The sequence below is a fragment of the Anguilla anguilla genome, chromosome 19 (assembly GCF_013347855.1).
Source record: "Anguilla anguilla isolate fAngAng1 chromosome 19, fAngAng1.pri, whole genome shotgun sequence".
NCBI lineage: Eukaryota > Metazoa > Chordata > Actinopteri > Anguilliformes > Anguillidae > Anguilla > Anguilla anguilla.
Window position 1 is genome coordinate 8,758,574 of NC_049219.1, and position 17,662 is coordinate 8,776,235.

Genomic DNA, 17,662 nt, shown 5'->3' on the forward strand with positions numbered 1-17,662 from the left:
TTTATTTTCCATATCTGTCTAATTTTGTGTTTGTTAAAGCAGTGTGGCCTGTGTTTTAAATTAGATGGTGAACACTGTGTGTCCTAATACTGTAACTTACTATATCCTCTCTTCATTTTAATCTGTTTGTGAGTTGTATGTTTTGACCATGACTGATCCATTACATTGGTTTGCCTATCAATGAATTCATGATTTATTTAACAACTAGTATTTTTAATTATAATTTGTAAATAAAATCTAATAAAATACATTTTACATGTTGGATAAGCAAGTTTTTGCATTTGGTGCTATTTCTGTATTCATTAAATGAGGGCACAATCAGTTAAAATAGCTTGACTCAAAAATACTCATAATTCTCACTTGCATGACATGATTTTATTATATTATATTCTCGCTTTAACTATGATGTGTTTATGAAAACATGCTGTCAGTTATCTACTTTAATAATTACATAATACTCACATGGCCTTCCTGCAGTTCCTGACTACTGGTACCAGTCTCAGATAACCTGGTTTTAATGTATTGTAGATGTTCAGGTCAAACTCATCCAGGACCTCCTCTGACATCAGTAACTCAAAGGCCAGAGCTGAACATTGGTCTGGTTTCAGCTTCTTATGAGAGAGTTTTCCTGATCTCAGTGAATTCTGGATTTCCTCCACTAGAGAGTTGTCATTCAGTTCATTGAGACAGTGGAACAGATTGATGGTCCTCTCTGCTGAAGATTCCTCTCTGATCCTCTCCTTAATGTACTGGACTGTTGTCTCAATGCTCTCTGATCTGCTTTCTGTCTGTGTCTGTGGGTCTGGTACAGGTGATCTGCTTCCTGTCTGTCGGTCTGGTACAGGTTGTCTGCTTCCTGTCTGTGGGTCTGGTACAGGTGATCTGCTTCCTGTCTGTGTCAGTATTCCTCCTAAGAGATTCTGAATGGAGTCCAGAGAGAGGCCGAGAAGGAATCGGAGGAAAAGATCCAGGTGTCCATTCTTACTCTCTAAGGCCTGATCCACTGCACTCCTGTGTACCTCAGACAGCTGCACTATGTCACTGTGAGGTTCTGACTCTTCTGCTCCAAGTACATTTTTGTTCTCATTTACACATGAATGAAAGACATACAAGGCAGCCAGATACTCCTGAATGCTCAGATGCACAAAGCAGTAGACCTTCTCCTGATCCAACCCACACTCCTCTTTGAAGATCTCTGTGCACACTCCAGAGTACACTGAAGCTTCACTGACATTAATGCTACTCTCTCTCAGGTCCTCTTCATAGAATATCAGATTGCCCTTTTCCAGCTGTAGAAAAGCCAGCCGCCCCAGTTTCAGGATGATTTCTGTATCTGACTCTGACACTTTCTTTGGGTTCATCTCATTGGCACCATGATACTTCTGATTCTTCACACTAGTCTGAATCAGCAGGAAGTGTGTGTACATTTCAGTCAGAGTTCTAGGCAGAACTCCACTCTCTGTTTCACCCAGCATTGTCCCCAGAACAGTAGCAGAAATCCAACAGAAGACTGGTATGTGACACATGATGTACAGACTCCTGGACGACTTTATGTGTGAGATAATTCTGTTGGCCTGGTTCTGGTCTCTGATTTTCTTCCTGAAGTATTCCTCCTTCTGTGGGTCATTGAATCCTCGTATCTCTGTCACCTGTTGGACACACCCAGGAGGGATCTGATTAGCTGCTGCTGGTCGGGAGGTAATCCAGAGGAGAGCAGAGGGAAGCAGATTCCCCAGAATGAGGTTGGTCAGCAGCACCTCCACTGATGATGACTCGGTTACATCACAGTAGAGCTTATTGCTTTGGAAATCCAGAGGAAGTCGACACTCATCCAGACCATCAAAGATAAACACAACTTTGACTTCATCACCTTCAACACTTTTGATCTCTTTCAGTTGTGGAAAGTAGTGCTGCAGAAGTTGCATCAGACTCAATTCTCTCTCCTTTTGCAGATTCAGATCTCGGAAAGGAAGAGTGAAGATGAAATCAATGTCCTGATTGGCTTTTCCTTCTGCCCAGTCCAGAATGAACTTCTGCACAGAGACGGTTTTCCCAATGCCAGCGATGCCCTTTGTAAGCACAGTTCTGATGGGTTTCTCTTGTCCAGGTAAAGGCTTAAAGATGTCATTGCAGAGGATTGCAGTCTCCTGTGTGGTTTGTATCTTGGATGCAGTCTCAATCTGTCTGACCTCATGTTCATTATTGACTCCTCCACTTCCCCCCTCTGTGATGTAGAGCTCTGTATAGACCTCATTCAGGAGGGTTGGGTGGTCCTGCTTTGCTAAACCTTCAAATATGTGTTCAAACTTCTCCTTCAGATGAGTTTTCAGTGCCTGCTGGGCTCTTTTTAGGGATTCACCTGAGGTGCGTAAATATGAGAAAAAATATTTAAAATAACAGAAATAGAGAACAAAAAATATTATGCAGAACATTTTCACAATGTTTTGCACACCCCTGAAAGCATTACACATTAAGTTGTAGCTATACCTGTGTAGATAAATTATAATTCATTTGGTAACAAGAGGTCATTACTGAGTAACTCCAATGGAGGTAACATGGAACTATAGTTAGCGGTATTCTTGATTACACATGTGAAGCAAGGCCAGCCCTGTTACATCTCTCCTGTTAATATGAAATCATTCTGTATCATGAAAGCACATTGCAAAATGAACAGGCAAGGTTTACTTGTTATCAATCATATCAAGATATGGCCTATTAGTGTAAATACATTATTTAAAAAAATATTCACGTCATTAAGAATATCGCCAACTGTTGTTTCATGGTACCGAAGTTGGAATTACTCAATGATAGCCTCTTGTTACCAGAATAGTTACAATTTAACTACACAGGTATAACTTCAATTTAATGTAGTGTTACCCACACCTCTAATAGTGTGCTACACACCTCCAATAGTGCTTCAAAAGTCTCACAATATGTTGCCCCATCCCAGCACCTTTTGGTAATTTGTATTTGTCCTAATACTGTAGCTTATTCTTCTGCCTAGTTGGCTTTGCAGAGGTTAGGTCTGAATAGTGTTCACTGTGTGAACTAAACTGTGTGCTTGGCTAGAAATAGCTGTACAAAATAAGTATTGTACCTCACTGAACGTGTGTTTAGCAGTTGTCTATGACCATGAAATGCACTTTTTGTACGTTGCTTTGGATAAAAGTGTCTGCCAAATAAATGTAATGTAATGTTGTACACATAACAATGAAAACATAAAAAGGATTCATTTCCATTTTAACATTCAATTTCTCAGTTATATAATATGATGTATCTTTATGGCAAACATGGTCTTTATGGGTCATGTAGTAATTTAGTCATCTTATAATTTTTATGGTCAATGCTGTTTAATCCTGGATAAAAACTCAGGACAGTGTGTCTGATGGGACAGTGGTTTAGCTCCTGGCTTTTGGTTTCTGGTTTGAATCTCTTTCAGGGACATTTCATCTCATGAGCATTTACTTGTTTCTATATGCAAAACTGCTGATGTAAAACACTATTATGAAAGTATGAATGCTATGAATCAGATCATTGTTCACTGTTAGATTTGTTTGCTAAACTCATTTCAGCATTCTAACGGACACAGTAGTAATGAGATAAACTCTTACTGAGCTGCTCATCTCTCTCCAGCAAGTCAGCGAAATCCTTCTGCTTCATGTTCCTCAGGATGTGGAGTGTGATCTTCAGACACTTCTCACTGCCACAGGTCTCCAGCATCTTCTCAACTATGTACAGGGCCTCAGGATCCTCCTGCTTTCTCTCAGTGCATTCTGGGTAATCAGCAATTTGATGACTCTTGAACAATTCCTTCATCTTCATAAACTTATCCAGTAGAGAAGGATCTTCAGGAAGACAATTAAAGCATTCTGGGCAATCTTGACTCAGCTGGCTCTGAAACAGTTTCAACTTTCCAGTCTTCTCCAGCATCATCAGAGCGCGCAGGAGAGACTGAAACAAACACATGAAGAGATGTGCAGTATCACATTAAATGAAATACACAAAGAGGTGTGCTGAATCAGAGTGAAATAAACACATGAAGAGGTGTGCTGTATCAGTGTGGAATAAACACATGAAGAAGTGTGCTGTATCAGTGTGAAATAAACACATGAAGAGGTGTGCTGTATCAGTGTGGAATAAACACATGAAGAGGTGTGCTGTATCAGTGTGAAATAAACACATGAAGAGGTGTGCTGTATCAGTGTGAAATAAACAAATGAAGAGGTGTGCTGTATCAGTGTGAAATAAACACATGAAGAGGTGTGCTGTATCAGTGTGAAATAAACAAATGAAGAGGTGTGCTGTATCAGTGTGAAATAAACACATGAAGAGATGTGCTGTAACAGTGTGAAATAAACACTTTATCAGAGCCATTAAGACAATCATATCCCTGCTTGAGGTCAAATGTTTTCTCAGAGGGATGGATAAAGATAAACACCAAACATGCAGCAGGTCCATAGCCTCATATGTGAAGTGCAGCTTTTGCTCTTGAGAGATGATTTTGGAGAGAGACTACCTGGGATGAATTAATTCCTTTGGAAAAATTGAATTTTTCTGAGCAATACTTTTGGTTAATGCTAACTATATAAACTGAGTGGTTAAAACACTCTGTTTGAAATCTACCTCTGCCATTGTGTTTGGGTCTTTAAAGACATTGACATTAGCACAACTACTTTTGTTATGTTATCTCATTCACAGAAATGTAGCACACAAGAAAATCGCACAAGAAACTATGAAAATAAAGAAGTACATATCATACCTGTTTTAAGGAAGATTGTTTCTCTGAACTCTTCTCTTCGAAACAGCTGGACTCCAGTGAGAAAAAATCATGAGACACAAATCCCAATTAACCTCATACTCTTACGGTAGTTCTAACTCACCGCACATGGAGACAGAGCTTCCAGTAAAACTCATCCTCTTACTGCAGCTCTAACTCACAGCACATGGAGACAGACCTCCCAGTAAAACTCATCCTCTTACTGCAGCTCTAACTCACAGCACATGGAGACAGAGCTTCCAGTTAAACTCATCCTCTTACTGCAGCTCTAACTCACAGCACATGGAGACAGAGCTTCCAGTTAAACTCATCCTCTTACTGCAGCTCTAACTCACAGCACATGGAGACAGAGCTTCCAGTTAAACTCATCCTCTTACTAAAGCTCTAACTCACAGCACATGGAGACAGAGCTTCCAGTTAAACTCATCCTCTTACTGCAACTCTAACTCACAGCACATGGAGACAGAGCTTCCAGTTAAACTCATCCTCTTACTGCAGCTCTAACTCACTGCACATGCAGACAGAGCTTCCAGTTAAACTCATCCTCTTACTGCAGCTCTAACTCACAGCACATGGAGACAGAGCTTCCAGTTAAACTCATCCTCTTACTGCAGCTCTAACTCACTGCACATCTGAATGTGACATAATACACAAAACTGTCACAGATCCAGACCAAAGCCATTCATTCTCCATGCACTTGTGCCTCTGTTAAGTTCTTTAGTGAAAATGTTTGTTTTAGCATTTAAGTTCATTCTCACGTCTTGGTGTTCCTTGCTGATTGAGTACAGCTGTTATTTTGTTGTATTAGTTCCTCGTGTTTATCTCAAGGGATATGGAAGTAAAATTAAAAATTAGTGTCAATATGAACCTGCTGCATTACCTTTTATGATCTGGGAACTTTCTTCTGAAGTGGAGTGGTAGTTCCATTGAATAATCACTCTTCATAGACAGACAGCTGGGTACAGATGACCCTGCCTTCTCTACCTGGACCCTGTGAACAAAACATGGAGACAGAGCTTCCAGTTAAACTCATCCACTTACTGCAGCTCTAACTCACAGCACATGGAGACAGAGCTTCCAGTTAAACTCATCCTCTTACTGCAGCTCAAACTCACAGCACATGGAGACAGAGCTTCCAGTTAAACTCATCCTCTTACTGCAACTCTAACTCACAGCACATGGAGACAGAGCTTCCAGTTATACTCATCCTCTTACTGCAGCTCTAACTCACTGCACATGCAGACAGAGCTTCCAGTTAAACTCATCCTCTTACTGCAGCTCTAACTCACAGCACATGGAGACAGAGCTTCCAGTTAAACTCATCCTCTTACTGCAGCTCTAACTCACTGCACATCTGAATGTGACATAATACACAAAACTGTCACAGATCCAGACCAAAGCCATTCATTCTCCATGCACCTGTGCCTCTGTTAAGTTCTTTAGTGAAAATGTTTGTTTTAGCATTTAAGTTCATTCTCACGTCTTGGTGTTCCTTGCTGATTGAGTACAGCTGTTATTTTGTTGTATTAGTTCCTCGTGTTTATCTCAAGGGATATGGAAGTAAAATTAAAAATTAGTGTCAATATGAACCTGCTGCATTACCTTTTATGATCTGGGAACTTTCTTCTGAAGTGGAGTGGTAGTTCCATTGAATAATCACTCTTCATAGACAGATAGCTGGGTACAGATGACCCTGCCTTCTCTACCTGGACCCTGTGAACAAAACATGGAGACAGAGCTTCCAGTTAAACTCATCCACTTACTGCAGCTCTAACTCACAGCACATGGAGACAGAGCTTCCAGTTAAACTCATCCTCTTACTGCAGCTCTAACTCACAGCACATGGAGACAGAGCTTCCAGTTAAACTCATGCTCTTACTGCAGCTCTGACTCACAGCACATCTGAATGTGACATAATACACAAAACTGTCACAGATCCAGACCAAAGCCATTCATTCTCCATGCACCTGTGCCTCTGTTAAGTTCTTTAGTGAAAATGTTTGTTTTAGCATTTAAGTTCATTCTCACGTCTTGGTGTTCCTTGCTGATTGAGTACAGCTGTTATTTTGTTGTATTAGTTCCTTGTGTTTATCTCAAGGGATATGGAAGTAAAATTAAAAATTAGTGTCAATATGAACCTGCTGCATTACCTTTTATGATCTGGGAACTTTCTTCTGAAGTGGAGTGGTAGTTCCATTGAATAATCACTCTTCATAGACAGACAGCTGGGTACAGATGACCCTGCCTTCTCTACCTGGACCCTGTGAACAAAACATGGAGACAGAGCTTCCAGTTAAACTCATCCACTTACTGCAGCTCTAACTCACAGCACATGGAGACAGAGCATCCAACTGAACTCATCAATTAATTTTCATAATTTTGAAGAATGTGTGAATATAAATGATTTAACACTTCTCAAAAAGATGTCAGATTTAAAATGTGCGTTTCTACCAAGCGGAAGAACAGGAAAATGTTGCTTTAGTTCTGCGAAGAAAAATAACTCTCGTCTATTTTAACATTCAAAACATTTGTAATATTAGTGCTATATACAGTCATTATTAACGTTAGTGTTGTATTTAGTCACACTGGAGCCCTTTTTGTTTGAGGGGGATTGTGTTTGTGCTCACCCCTGTCTCCGCAGTTTACAGTGTGGGTCTTCCAGGCCAGCAGAGAGCGCTCTCACTCCTGAATCCTGCAGCTCGTTGTCTCTGAGCTCCAGATCTCTCAGCTCTGAGTGAGGGGAACGCAGGACTGAGGCCAAAACATCACGGCAGCCCTCTGTGAGATTACAACAACCCAGCCTGTGGAGAGTACACACACACACACACAGACACACACACACACACACATACACACGCACACACACACGCACGCACACGCCACATGCGCACACAGAATTGAAATTCACTGCTGATTGTGACACTGTGCACCTTGGAAGGTGATACATCTGGAATTTCCTATTTGTACAGTATATGCATTCCTGGGATGTCCACAGTACACACAAAACAGAAAGAGGTTATATTAATTAAGTTTAACAAGTATTCTGACTAATCCACAAAAGAAAAGGGTTACCACTTGGCTCTATAAACAAAAAATAACTAACAATAAGGAGCCAATTCAATTCAAGGTTGGGGGCCTCCTGCAAGGATTTCATTCCCGAACCCTTTCATATTATGCTCATATCATATGGGACACAATCTGATTGCAAACATATTTAATTTGCAAACACAAGAAACAGCGCTAGTACTTGTACAGTCTACAAACATTTTTTAAACACATTCAATCTTCATCACAATGAAGTTACAAAATAATATCATTTTAACTAACAAATTACATTAGTTATCCAGAGCGACGTACAACAAGTGCAAGTGCAAATTAAAAGATCTGTTAATATTCTTTCCATAAATTTTAAAATATTCACTCAGATAAAATGAAAACACGTTCAATACTAAATGATGCAGCATAACACCAGTGTAACGCTGCATTGTTGTGAGCACCTGCGTTTTTCCAGGAGCTGTAAGTGTATAATTTGAGTTAGAGCCAGAGAGAGAGGACTAGAACATGAACAGCATATTCGGCAAGTGAGTGTTTTATTAATGGTGAAGTATGCGGTAATGACATAATCAAATTCATTTTGATGTACTGTCTCGAATGATTCACTTTAATAAATCGAAATTCCCAACACTAGCTACGCACTCACTGTTGCACCCACAGACAAATGAATTGCATCTACTGGCCACTGACTGCAACTACAGGTATACAGAGGACCAAAAAGCCAAAATTAAAAATAAATAAATAAATTACTCAATGGGTTTTTGCATTTATTTCCATGTTTATTTCTTGATTCATTCATTTCTGTATATATTTATTTCCTTATTTTTTAATTAATTTATTTCTGTATATATATTTTTTGTATTTATTTCAGTAGTTTTTCATCCATATGATAATGAAGGGGCGGTCAATGAAAATGTGTCATAGTGTCACATTATTCCCATTGATTGATCTGATGCCAGATTGCGTAGATCGATTGTAAATGCCTTGCTTGCATCGGGTTGCTTTTTACTACGCTTACGTTAGTAGGTCACAGTGGGGCAAAATGTAACACAGATTTTTTTTAGGTGGTGGAGCTTCAGTGACGTATTTCAGGATAAACACTCAGAATTACCCTCTCTTTCTCTCCAACGAACGCCAAGAGATTTCAATAAATATTTTGGGAGATATTACCAATTCAAAGTCTGTTTTGGCGATATAGAAGTGAATTTTTTATTGAAAGTATTTTTTGGGTGCTATATTGTATGTGCATGTCAAAAGATCTAAATGTATGTAATCGTAAACAGTCTTTTCATGACTAACAGATGGCACATTTTTGATAGAGCATGCTGCTTTCTGGAACTGCTAGCCAGTCTGAAGTGCAGACACACCCCAGGCGGGTGAAACCTAACAAAGTGTTGCATATACCACCAATGATAGCAAGTACTAGTAGTAGCAGGATGTGTACACTAGGCATGACAGAATATAGTAAACCAGCCACAGCGTTTTCAGTGCATTCAGCATCTAATCATCACTTATGACTACAAGACTCCACTAAAACATCACATTCTAGTCAGGAACCACAAACCTGGCAACCCCTAGACACATTCTTTGTTGTGCTAAAGAAAGAATGCTGGTGGTATTTCACTGCACAGAGCCATAATCACAAATTCTATTTAGTTGAGGTCACACAATACACAGCACTACTCACCCCAGTCTCTGTAGTTTACAGTTTGGACTCATCAGTCCAGCACAGAGCAGCTCCACTCCGGAATCTCCCAGGTTATTGTAGGTGAGGTCCAGATCTCTCAGGGGTGAGTTTGATGACTGGAGAGCTGAGGCCACAATTTCAAGGGCCTCCTCTGTGAGCTCACAGCCACTCAGACTGCAAAGATATATTATTATTACTGATATATTACTGTATGATTAAATACTGCAATATACTGTAAAATCTGATATAGTCAACGTAGCAGTAATTGTGTTGAGTGATGAAGAGTGATATTGTTGATTTTACGGTCTGTGCTACACTCTCCAACTGCAGCACTTTGAGCCTGAGAATTACACATCCTGCTGGACTGAAAGTTCTACAGATTAAAATTTTACCCAGATTGCCCCATTTCTTCTGACATTTGGCACAGACCCAACCAAAAGTAAAGATGCAAGAAATATTTTTTCAAAATTAAATTATTTCATTTCCATGTCTGTCTAATTTTCTATAAAGGTATTTCAGCCTGTGTTTTTAAATTATATATGGAATACTGTCTTTGTCTGAATACTGTTACTGAATATATCCCATAGTCATTTTAATCTGTTTGTGAGTTGTATGTTTTGAGCATGACAGATCCATCATATTGGTTTGCCTATCAGCGAATTCATGATTTATTTAATAACTGGTATCTTTAAAGATAATTTGTAAATTAAATATAATAATAAAATACATTTTGGATGAGTGAGATTTTGCACATGATGCTACTTGTATTCTGTGTTCATTAAATGAGGGCACAATCTGTTAAAACAGCTCGACTCAAAAATCATAATTTTACTGAAGTTTATTCTTACTTGAAATAGAACATAAATAAATAAAACATGCTGTCAGTTATCTACTTTAATAATTACATAATACTCACATGGCCTTCCTGCAGTTCCTGACTACTGGCACCAGTCTCAGATAACCTGCTGCTGATGTGTTGTAGGTCCTCAAGTCAAACTCATCCAGGACCTCCTCTGACATCAGTAACACAAAGGCCAGAGCTGAACATTGGTCTGGTTCCAGCTCTTGATCAGAAAGTTTTCCTGATCTCAGTGAATTGTGGATTTCCTCCACTAGAGAGTTGTCATTCAGTTCATTGAGACAGTGGAACAGATTGATGGTCCTCTCTGCTGAAGATTCCTCTCTGATCCTCTCCTTAATGTACTGGACTGTTTTCTCAATGCTCTCTGATCTGCTTTCTGTCTGTGTCTGCGGGTCTGGTACAGGTGATCTGCTTCCTGTCTGTCGGTCTGGTACAGGTTGTCTGCTTCCTGTTTGTGGGTCTGGTACAGGTGATCTGCTTCCTGTCTGTGTCAGTAGTCCTCCTAAGAGAGTCTGAATGAAGTCCAGAGAGAAGCCGAGAAGGAATCGGAGGAAAAGGTCCAGGTGTCCATTCTTACTCTTTAAGGCCTGATCCACTGCACTCCTGTGTACCTCAGACATCTGCACTCTGTCACTGTGAGGTTTTGACTCTTCTGCACTGAGTACATTTCTGTTCTCATTTACACATGAATGAAAGACATACAAGGCAGCCAGATACTCCTGAATGCTCAGATGCACAAAGCAGTAGACCTTCTCCTGATCCAACCCACACTCCTCTTTGAAGATCTCTGTGCACAACCCAGAGTACACTGAAGCTTCACTGACATCAATGCCACTCTCTCTCAGGTCCTCTTCATAGAATATCAGATTGCCCTTTTCCAGCTGTAGAAAAGCCAGCCGCCCCAGTTTCAGGATGATTTCTGTATCTGACTCTGACACTTTCTTTGGGTTCATCTCATTGGCACCATGATACTTCTGATTCTTCACATTAGTCTGAATGAGCAGGAAGTGTGTGTACATTTCAGTCAGAGTTCTAGGCAGAACTCCACTCTCTGTTTCACCCAGCATTGTCCCCGGAACAGTAGCAGAAATCCAACAGAAGACTGGTATGTGACACATGATGTAGAGACTCCTGGACGACTTTATGTGTGAGATAATTCTGCTGGCCAGGTTCTGGTCTCTGATTTTCTTCCTGAAGTATTCCTCCTTCTGTGCGTCATTGAACCCTCGTATCTCTGTCACCTGGTGGATGCACTCAGGAAGGATCCAACCGGCTGCTGCTGGTCGGGAGGTGATCCAGAGGCGAGCAGAGGGAAGCAGATTCCCCAGAATGAGGTTAGTCAGCAGCACATCCACTGATGATGACTCTGTTATATCACAGCAGAGCTTATTGCTTTGGAAATCCAGAGGAAGTCGACACTCATCCAGACCATCAAAGATAAACACAACTTTGACTTCATCACCTTCAACACTTTCGATCTCTTTCAGTTGTGGAAAGTAGTGCTGCAGAAGTTGCATCAGACTCAATTCTCTCTCCTTTTGCAGATTCAGATCTCGGAAACGAAGAGTGAAGATGAAATCAACATCCTGATTGGCTTTTCCTTCTGCCCAGTCCAGAATGAACTTCTGCACAGAGACTGTTTTCCCAATGCCAGCAATGCCCTTTGTAAGCACAGTTCTGATGGGTTTCTTTTGTCCAGATAAAGGCTTAAAGATTTCATTGCAGAGGATTGCAGTCTCCTGTGTGGTTTGTCTCTTGGATGCTGTCTCAATCTGTCTGATCTCATGTTCATTATTGACCCCCCCACTTCCCCCCTCTGTGATGTAGAGCTCTGTATAGATCTCATTGAGGAGGGTTTGGTGCTCCTGCTTTGCTAAACCTTCAAATATGTGTTCAATCCTCTTCATCAGATGAGTTTTCAGTGCCTGCTGGGCTCTTTTTATGGATTCATCTGTGGAGCGGAAATATGAGGAACAATGTTTAAAATAACAGAAATAGACGACAAAATATACTAATGCAGAAAGTTGTCAATGTTTTTCACACCTCTGAAAGTGTTACACATTAAGTTGTAGCTGTACCTGTGTAGTTAAATTGTAACTCATTTGATAACAAGAGGTTATTACTGAGTAACTCCAATATAGGTAACACGGAACAACAGTTTTTACACATGTGAAACAAGGCCAGCCCTGTTAAATCTCTCCTGTTAATACGAAATCATTCTGTATTCCGAAGACACATTGTGAAATTATCAGGCAAGATTGATTTGTTATGTATCATGAAGATAAGTGTAAATAGATTATTTAAAAAATATTCACGTGTAATTAAGAATATCGCTAACTGCTGTTCCATGGTAGCTAAATTGGAATTACGCAGTAATAACCTCTTGTTACCAGAATTGTTACAATTTAACTACACAGGTATAACTGTAACATAATGTAAAGTGTTGCCCACCTCTAATAGTGTTTCACACTTCTCACAATGTGTTGTACACACAACAATGAAAACATATAAAAAGGATTCATTTCCATTTCGACATTCAATTTCTTAGTTACATAGTATGAGGAGTCTTTATGGTGAATATGGTCTTCATGGATCATGTAGTAATTTAATTATCTTATCAATTATGCTCAGTGCTCTTTAATCCTGGATAAAAACTCAGCGCAGTCTGTCTGATGGGACAGTGGTTTAGCTCCTGGCTTTTGATCTCAAGGCTCCTGGTTTGAATCTCTTTCAGGGGCATTTAATCTCATGAGCATTTACTTGCTCCCAAAATCACTGCTGGATGCTATATTTTAATTGAAATGCCTTTGTGTCCATGTTGTGTGTGATGTTTTCCATACATAAGACTGTTGATCCAAAACACTATTATGAAAGTATGAATGCTATGAATCAGAACATTGTTCACCGTTACGTTTGCTAAACTTGTTTCAGCATTCTAATGGACACACAGCGGCAATGAGAGAAAACTCTTACTGTGCTGCACATCTCTCTCCAGTGAGTCGGCAAGATCCTTCTGCTCCATGCTCCTCAGGATGTCGAGTGTGATCTTCAGAGACCTCTCACTGCCACAGGTCTCCAGCATCTTCTCAACTATGTACAGGGCCTCAGGATCTGCCTGCCCTCTCTCAGTGCGTTCTGGGTAATCATCATCAAATTGAGGAGTCTGATATTTCTCCACCAACATCAACTCATACAGTGAAGTAAGACATTGAGGAAAGTATTCTCGGTGTTCCTGCCTCAGATGCCTCACAAACAGATTCAACTTTTTATTCTTCTTCAGCTCCATCAGAGTGCGCAGGAGAGACTGAAATAAACACATGAAGAGATGTGCAATATCACTTTAAATTAAACACAGAAATAGGTGTGCTGTGCCAGTGTTAAATAAACACTTTAGCAAAGCCACCGAAACAATCATATCCCTGCTTGAGGTCAAATGTTTTTTCACGGGGGTGGATAATTACAAACACCAACATGCAGCAGGTCCATAGCCTCAAGTTTAAAGTGCAGCTTCTGCTCTTGATTGATGAATTTGGAGATACTACTTGAGAAAAATAAATTCCGTTGAAAATTTCATTTAGTTTCTCTGAGCAATACTTTTGGTTAATGCTAAAAATATAAACTGAGTGCATAAAACACTCTGCCATTGTGTTTGGATCCTAAAAGAGAATCTGGTATTTCTGTGAGCCAAAGAGGGCCAGGTAGCACTCAACAACATTAATAAACGTCATTGAGTTGAGATATTGAGTCTTATCTTTCGAAGGGTTAAATGTAGCACATTGACATTAGCACGACTTCTTTTGTTATGTTATCTCATTCACAGCGCACAAGAAAATAGCACAAGAAACTATGAAAATAAAGAAGTACATATCATACCAGTTTTAAAAAAGATTGTTTCTCTGAACTGTTCTCTTCGAAACGGCTGGACACCGATGAGCAGAAGAACCTGTGAATAAATCATGAGACAACTTCCATCACTGAATTTTAGTTCTCTCTCCTGCACGTGTCTTCATTTTGCATTCCCTCCGTTTTCTCTCATAGGGATCAGAACTGTTACTGCAGCTCTAACTCACAGCACATGGAGACAGAGCTTCCAATTAAACTCATATTGTACTGTGTAAAGGAGGATGTTTCAGACAGTACTTTTGCTTTCCCAGGTGGCTGAAACAGAAATGATTAAATCTTACCTCCTCAGCCGTATCTGTGCATCCATTGCCATCAGCTGGGCCTGCAGTGACTGATGCACTTCCTGCTGTGACAGCAGCCGCTCCTCAGGTGCACCCCACCTGTGTGTGACGCTGCACAGGACAACGCCTTTGAGACAATATTTCTCTTTCATCCCGCTCTAACCATCATAGAATCTTTTCCCCACCTCTCCTGCTGATGATCGAATTATTCCCGAAGTATTTATTTAGTGTGTAACTGAAGGACACACTTGATTCCATTCCCCAGGTGAGGTGTTACTGTATCTCTAATATTAACCTATTCTATAACACTTCCTGTGCAAACATATCAGATTCACTCACTGAATTTGAGTTCTCTCTCTCCTGCATTTGTCTTCATTTTGCATTTCCTGTTTTTCTCTCTTAGTGATCAGAAGTGTGAGACACATGATGCTTTGGTTCAAATGGGCTTTGTTCAGGGTAGTGGTGTCTGCTCTTACTGTGGCCACCATAAGTAATTTCAGTTCAACCGTGGAGCAATCCGTAATTCAAAATGTTCACTTTAAACCAGCTGCACAGTTTGTCTCTTGTAGACACAGTGGTGTTAAACACAACTACAAAATGTGGTTGAAATTTACTCCTGGTTAATGAACCCCTGTGAAATATGCAGCCACTCATGTTTGGCTGTGTTAACAGTTAGAATGGAGGGGCAGAGTGAGGGGTGGAGAGAGAGGCAGTTTAACTCTGATACTGCAGGGAATGGATCCAGGGTCACTTATACCTGCAGAAATTCAACAAGAAAAACACCATCCAAACAGCCCTGAGTCCTACATGGTACACAACACATACATCGGAGTGTTTCATAGTACACCAACCTAACCTGAATATGTCAAAATACACCAAATCAAAACTTGGCAACTCCCTGGAAGCTCTAACTTACAGAACACTAACTCTCTGATTCATGCATTTGTACCTCTCTCTGGCAGGGCTGTGGGTTTCATCGTCAGTCTCTTTCTTCTCTTCGCAACTCTTTTTAGAAACAGCGCCGCCCATCTCAGGACACTGGGACACTTCAGATCAGATTCACCCACAAGTGGGTTTTAAGTCAAATCCGCCAACCTGTAAATACAGAAAATAAGAACACAATAAACACACAGACACACTAATACACACAGACACCAGATCGTATTGAGCAGACAGGAACAAATCTTGAATTTAATATGGCCCTAAACATGTGCTATATTATCACCTACAAAATGTTTGGCACTCATGATGACAGTGATCAAGACTGTTGAATTTAAAGATTACCAGTGCTGAGGTATATATTCATTGTCCAACATGTGGAATATATTTAATGATATAATGGGGTGTGTAACCGCCAAAATGACATCTCTCAGATTTTCCAAACGTTTTGTGTCACAAATACTGGCACCCCTTCGTTCGGTATTATGTCCACCCTCCCATTGCAGGGATAATGGTAGTCTTTTTACATAATGTCTTATAAGTGCATAGACATAGACTACGTCAGTGGGTTGGATAATTTGACACTTGGTGAAAATGTGAAACTGCGATCGCATAGATAAACTTAGTAGCGAAAGCTGCAGTGAATTGATAAAAGCGGTGGCGATTGGAATTGCAGTGCATCGAATAGATTAAATTGAAAGCAAATGAAATACTTCAAATAAAATGCAATTAAATTAAATATTGTATTTGATGCCATATGTAATTTAATTGCATTTTATTTAATTCAACATTTAATTGAAATCCAGTTTAATCGATTCAGCGTCCAATTCTGTTACTTCTACCCCTTCAAAACTAACGTTGTGTGTGGGAGGGAGGGACAGACGATGGTAATCAGTCATTGGTCGTCGGGCGCCCTGACAGGCGCAAGCGCAGTTCATTTATGTTTAAGTCTCACTGGTGGACGGTCGGCGATGTAGCTGCTCTCTCCACTCACAAACCAGCCGCTGTTAAATGAACTGCAGAGCGATAGGGAGCGCAGGAAAGACTAAAAACCCACCCGAGCAGCGTTGGAGAGTTCTCAAAGTTGCTGATGTGCGCTCAAAAAGGCTCTTTTTTAAAAATACAGTCGCTAAAGGGGTATGAAAACCCGTTAAATCTAGCGACAAAGTCGCCAAGTTGGCAACTGTGGGTGTCAAAATATAGCCTACTTCTGTAATCAAGCGACAGGGCCTGTGATTTCTGTCATACTAGGTTACGTCACGAAGTTAAAAAAAAAAGTCATGAAATATCAAAAATACATCAGTAAAATTTTTATTTTAAATTATTGCTTTTTGGTCCAAATGGTAAATTTGGATTCAGTATGAACTCTTCGCTTATTAGACTACGCCGCAAACACGCCATTTTATTTAAGTTCTCGATGTTAATACGATCATACTTGCATATTCCCATTCCTCCTCACATCCCCTTTAACTTTACGTTTTCTTACCTCAATTCCACTCCACAACAGGCTGTTCACTCCGTTGGTTTGTTCAATTTAATTCTTCTTTTCACGGTCTTCTTTCTGCTGCATCATTAAAATGGCTGGCTGAGTTCAGTTTCTCTTTCGGACCGCATTCGTCTCTTTCCTGTTTACTTCGAGCGTTAGATGGGCGGAGTTTTTTTTTTTTTTTTTTGTACTTTTTATTAGTTGCATCATTTATCGCATTTAATGAGTAATTCGGAAGAGAAACATTTCATCCATGTAGGTCTTTGCTAAATTTGAACGCATACATATACTAGGCCTATTCAACATCTTGAGAATTATATTTATGTTGGGAGTTAAAGTACTCCAATACAATGGTGCCATCTGTTGGCTACACGCACAAATAAGCCTTTTGAAAAGTCATGTCCGTGGAACTCTAAGAACATTTCCTAAACAGCAAGTAAAAATAAATAAATAAGCCATCTCACTGTCCATCACTCTCCCTGCCACAGTCACTGACCAATTCACTTCATTATGACCAGTTGTAGCCCTATGTAACATTTTAATGTTTATTTTATTATCTCCAATTCTTGACTGTATTTTTTTCCCCTACTGCAAAAAAAGTTAAGATTACTCAATATTTCTAGTCAACTCGCTTCATAATTAAAAAAAAAAAAGTTTTCAGCTTAATACAGAT

At 39.9% G+C, this 17,662-nt stretch overlaps 2 protein-coding genes across 2 annotated transcripts in view; both read right to left on the reverse strand.

The window, feature by feature from the left end:
- Nucleotides 1-3,146: 3,146 nt before the first annotated feature.
- Nucleotides 3,147-17,662, reverse strand: part of LOC118219280 — a 117,447-nt gene continuing 102,931 nt past the window's right edge. The window contains exons 12-15 of the mRNA XM_035402330.1: nucleotides 6,380-6,490; nucleotides 5,658-5,768; nucleotides 4,760-4,805; nucleotides 3,147-3,951 (exon numbers count right to left, since the gene is read on the reverse strand). Coding sequence (XP_035258221.1) covers nucleotides 3,577-3,951; nucleotides 4,760-4,805; nucleotides 5,658-5,768; nucleotides 6,380-6,490 — 643 coding nt within the window. The 3' untranslated portion in view covers nucleotides 3,147-3,576. The remainder of the gene's footprint in view (nucleotides 3,952-4,759; nucleotides 4,806-5,657; nucleotides 5,769-6,379; nucleotides 6,491-17,662) is intronic.
- Nucleotides 9,448-14,189, reverse strand: LOC118219263 (protein NLRC3-like). The gene is made up of 5 exons (XM_035402289.1): nucleotides 13,842-14,189; nucleotides 13,354-13,684; nucleotides 10,855-12,331; nucleotides 10,435-10,749; nucleotides 9,448-9,692 (listed from the first exon to the last, which is right to left on the reverse strand). Exons 1-5 carry the CDS (start codon nucleotides 14,022-14,024, stop codon nucleotides 9,515-9,517), a joined length of 2,484 nt encoding a protein of 827 aa, XP_035258180.1. The 5' UTR covers nucleotides 14,025-14,189; the 3' UTR covers nucleotides 9,448-9,514.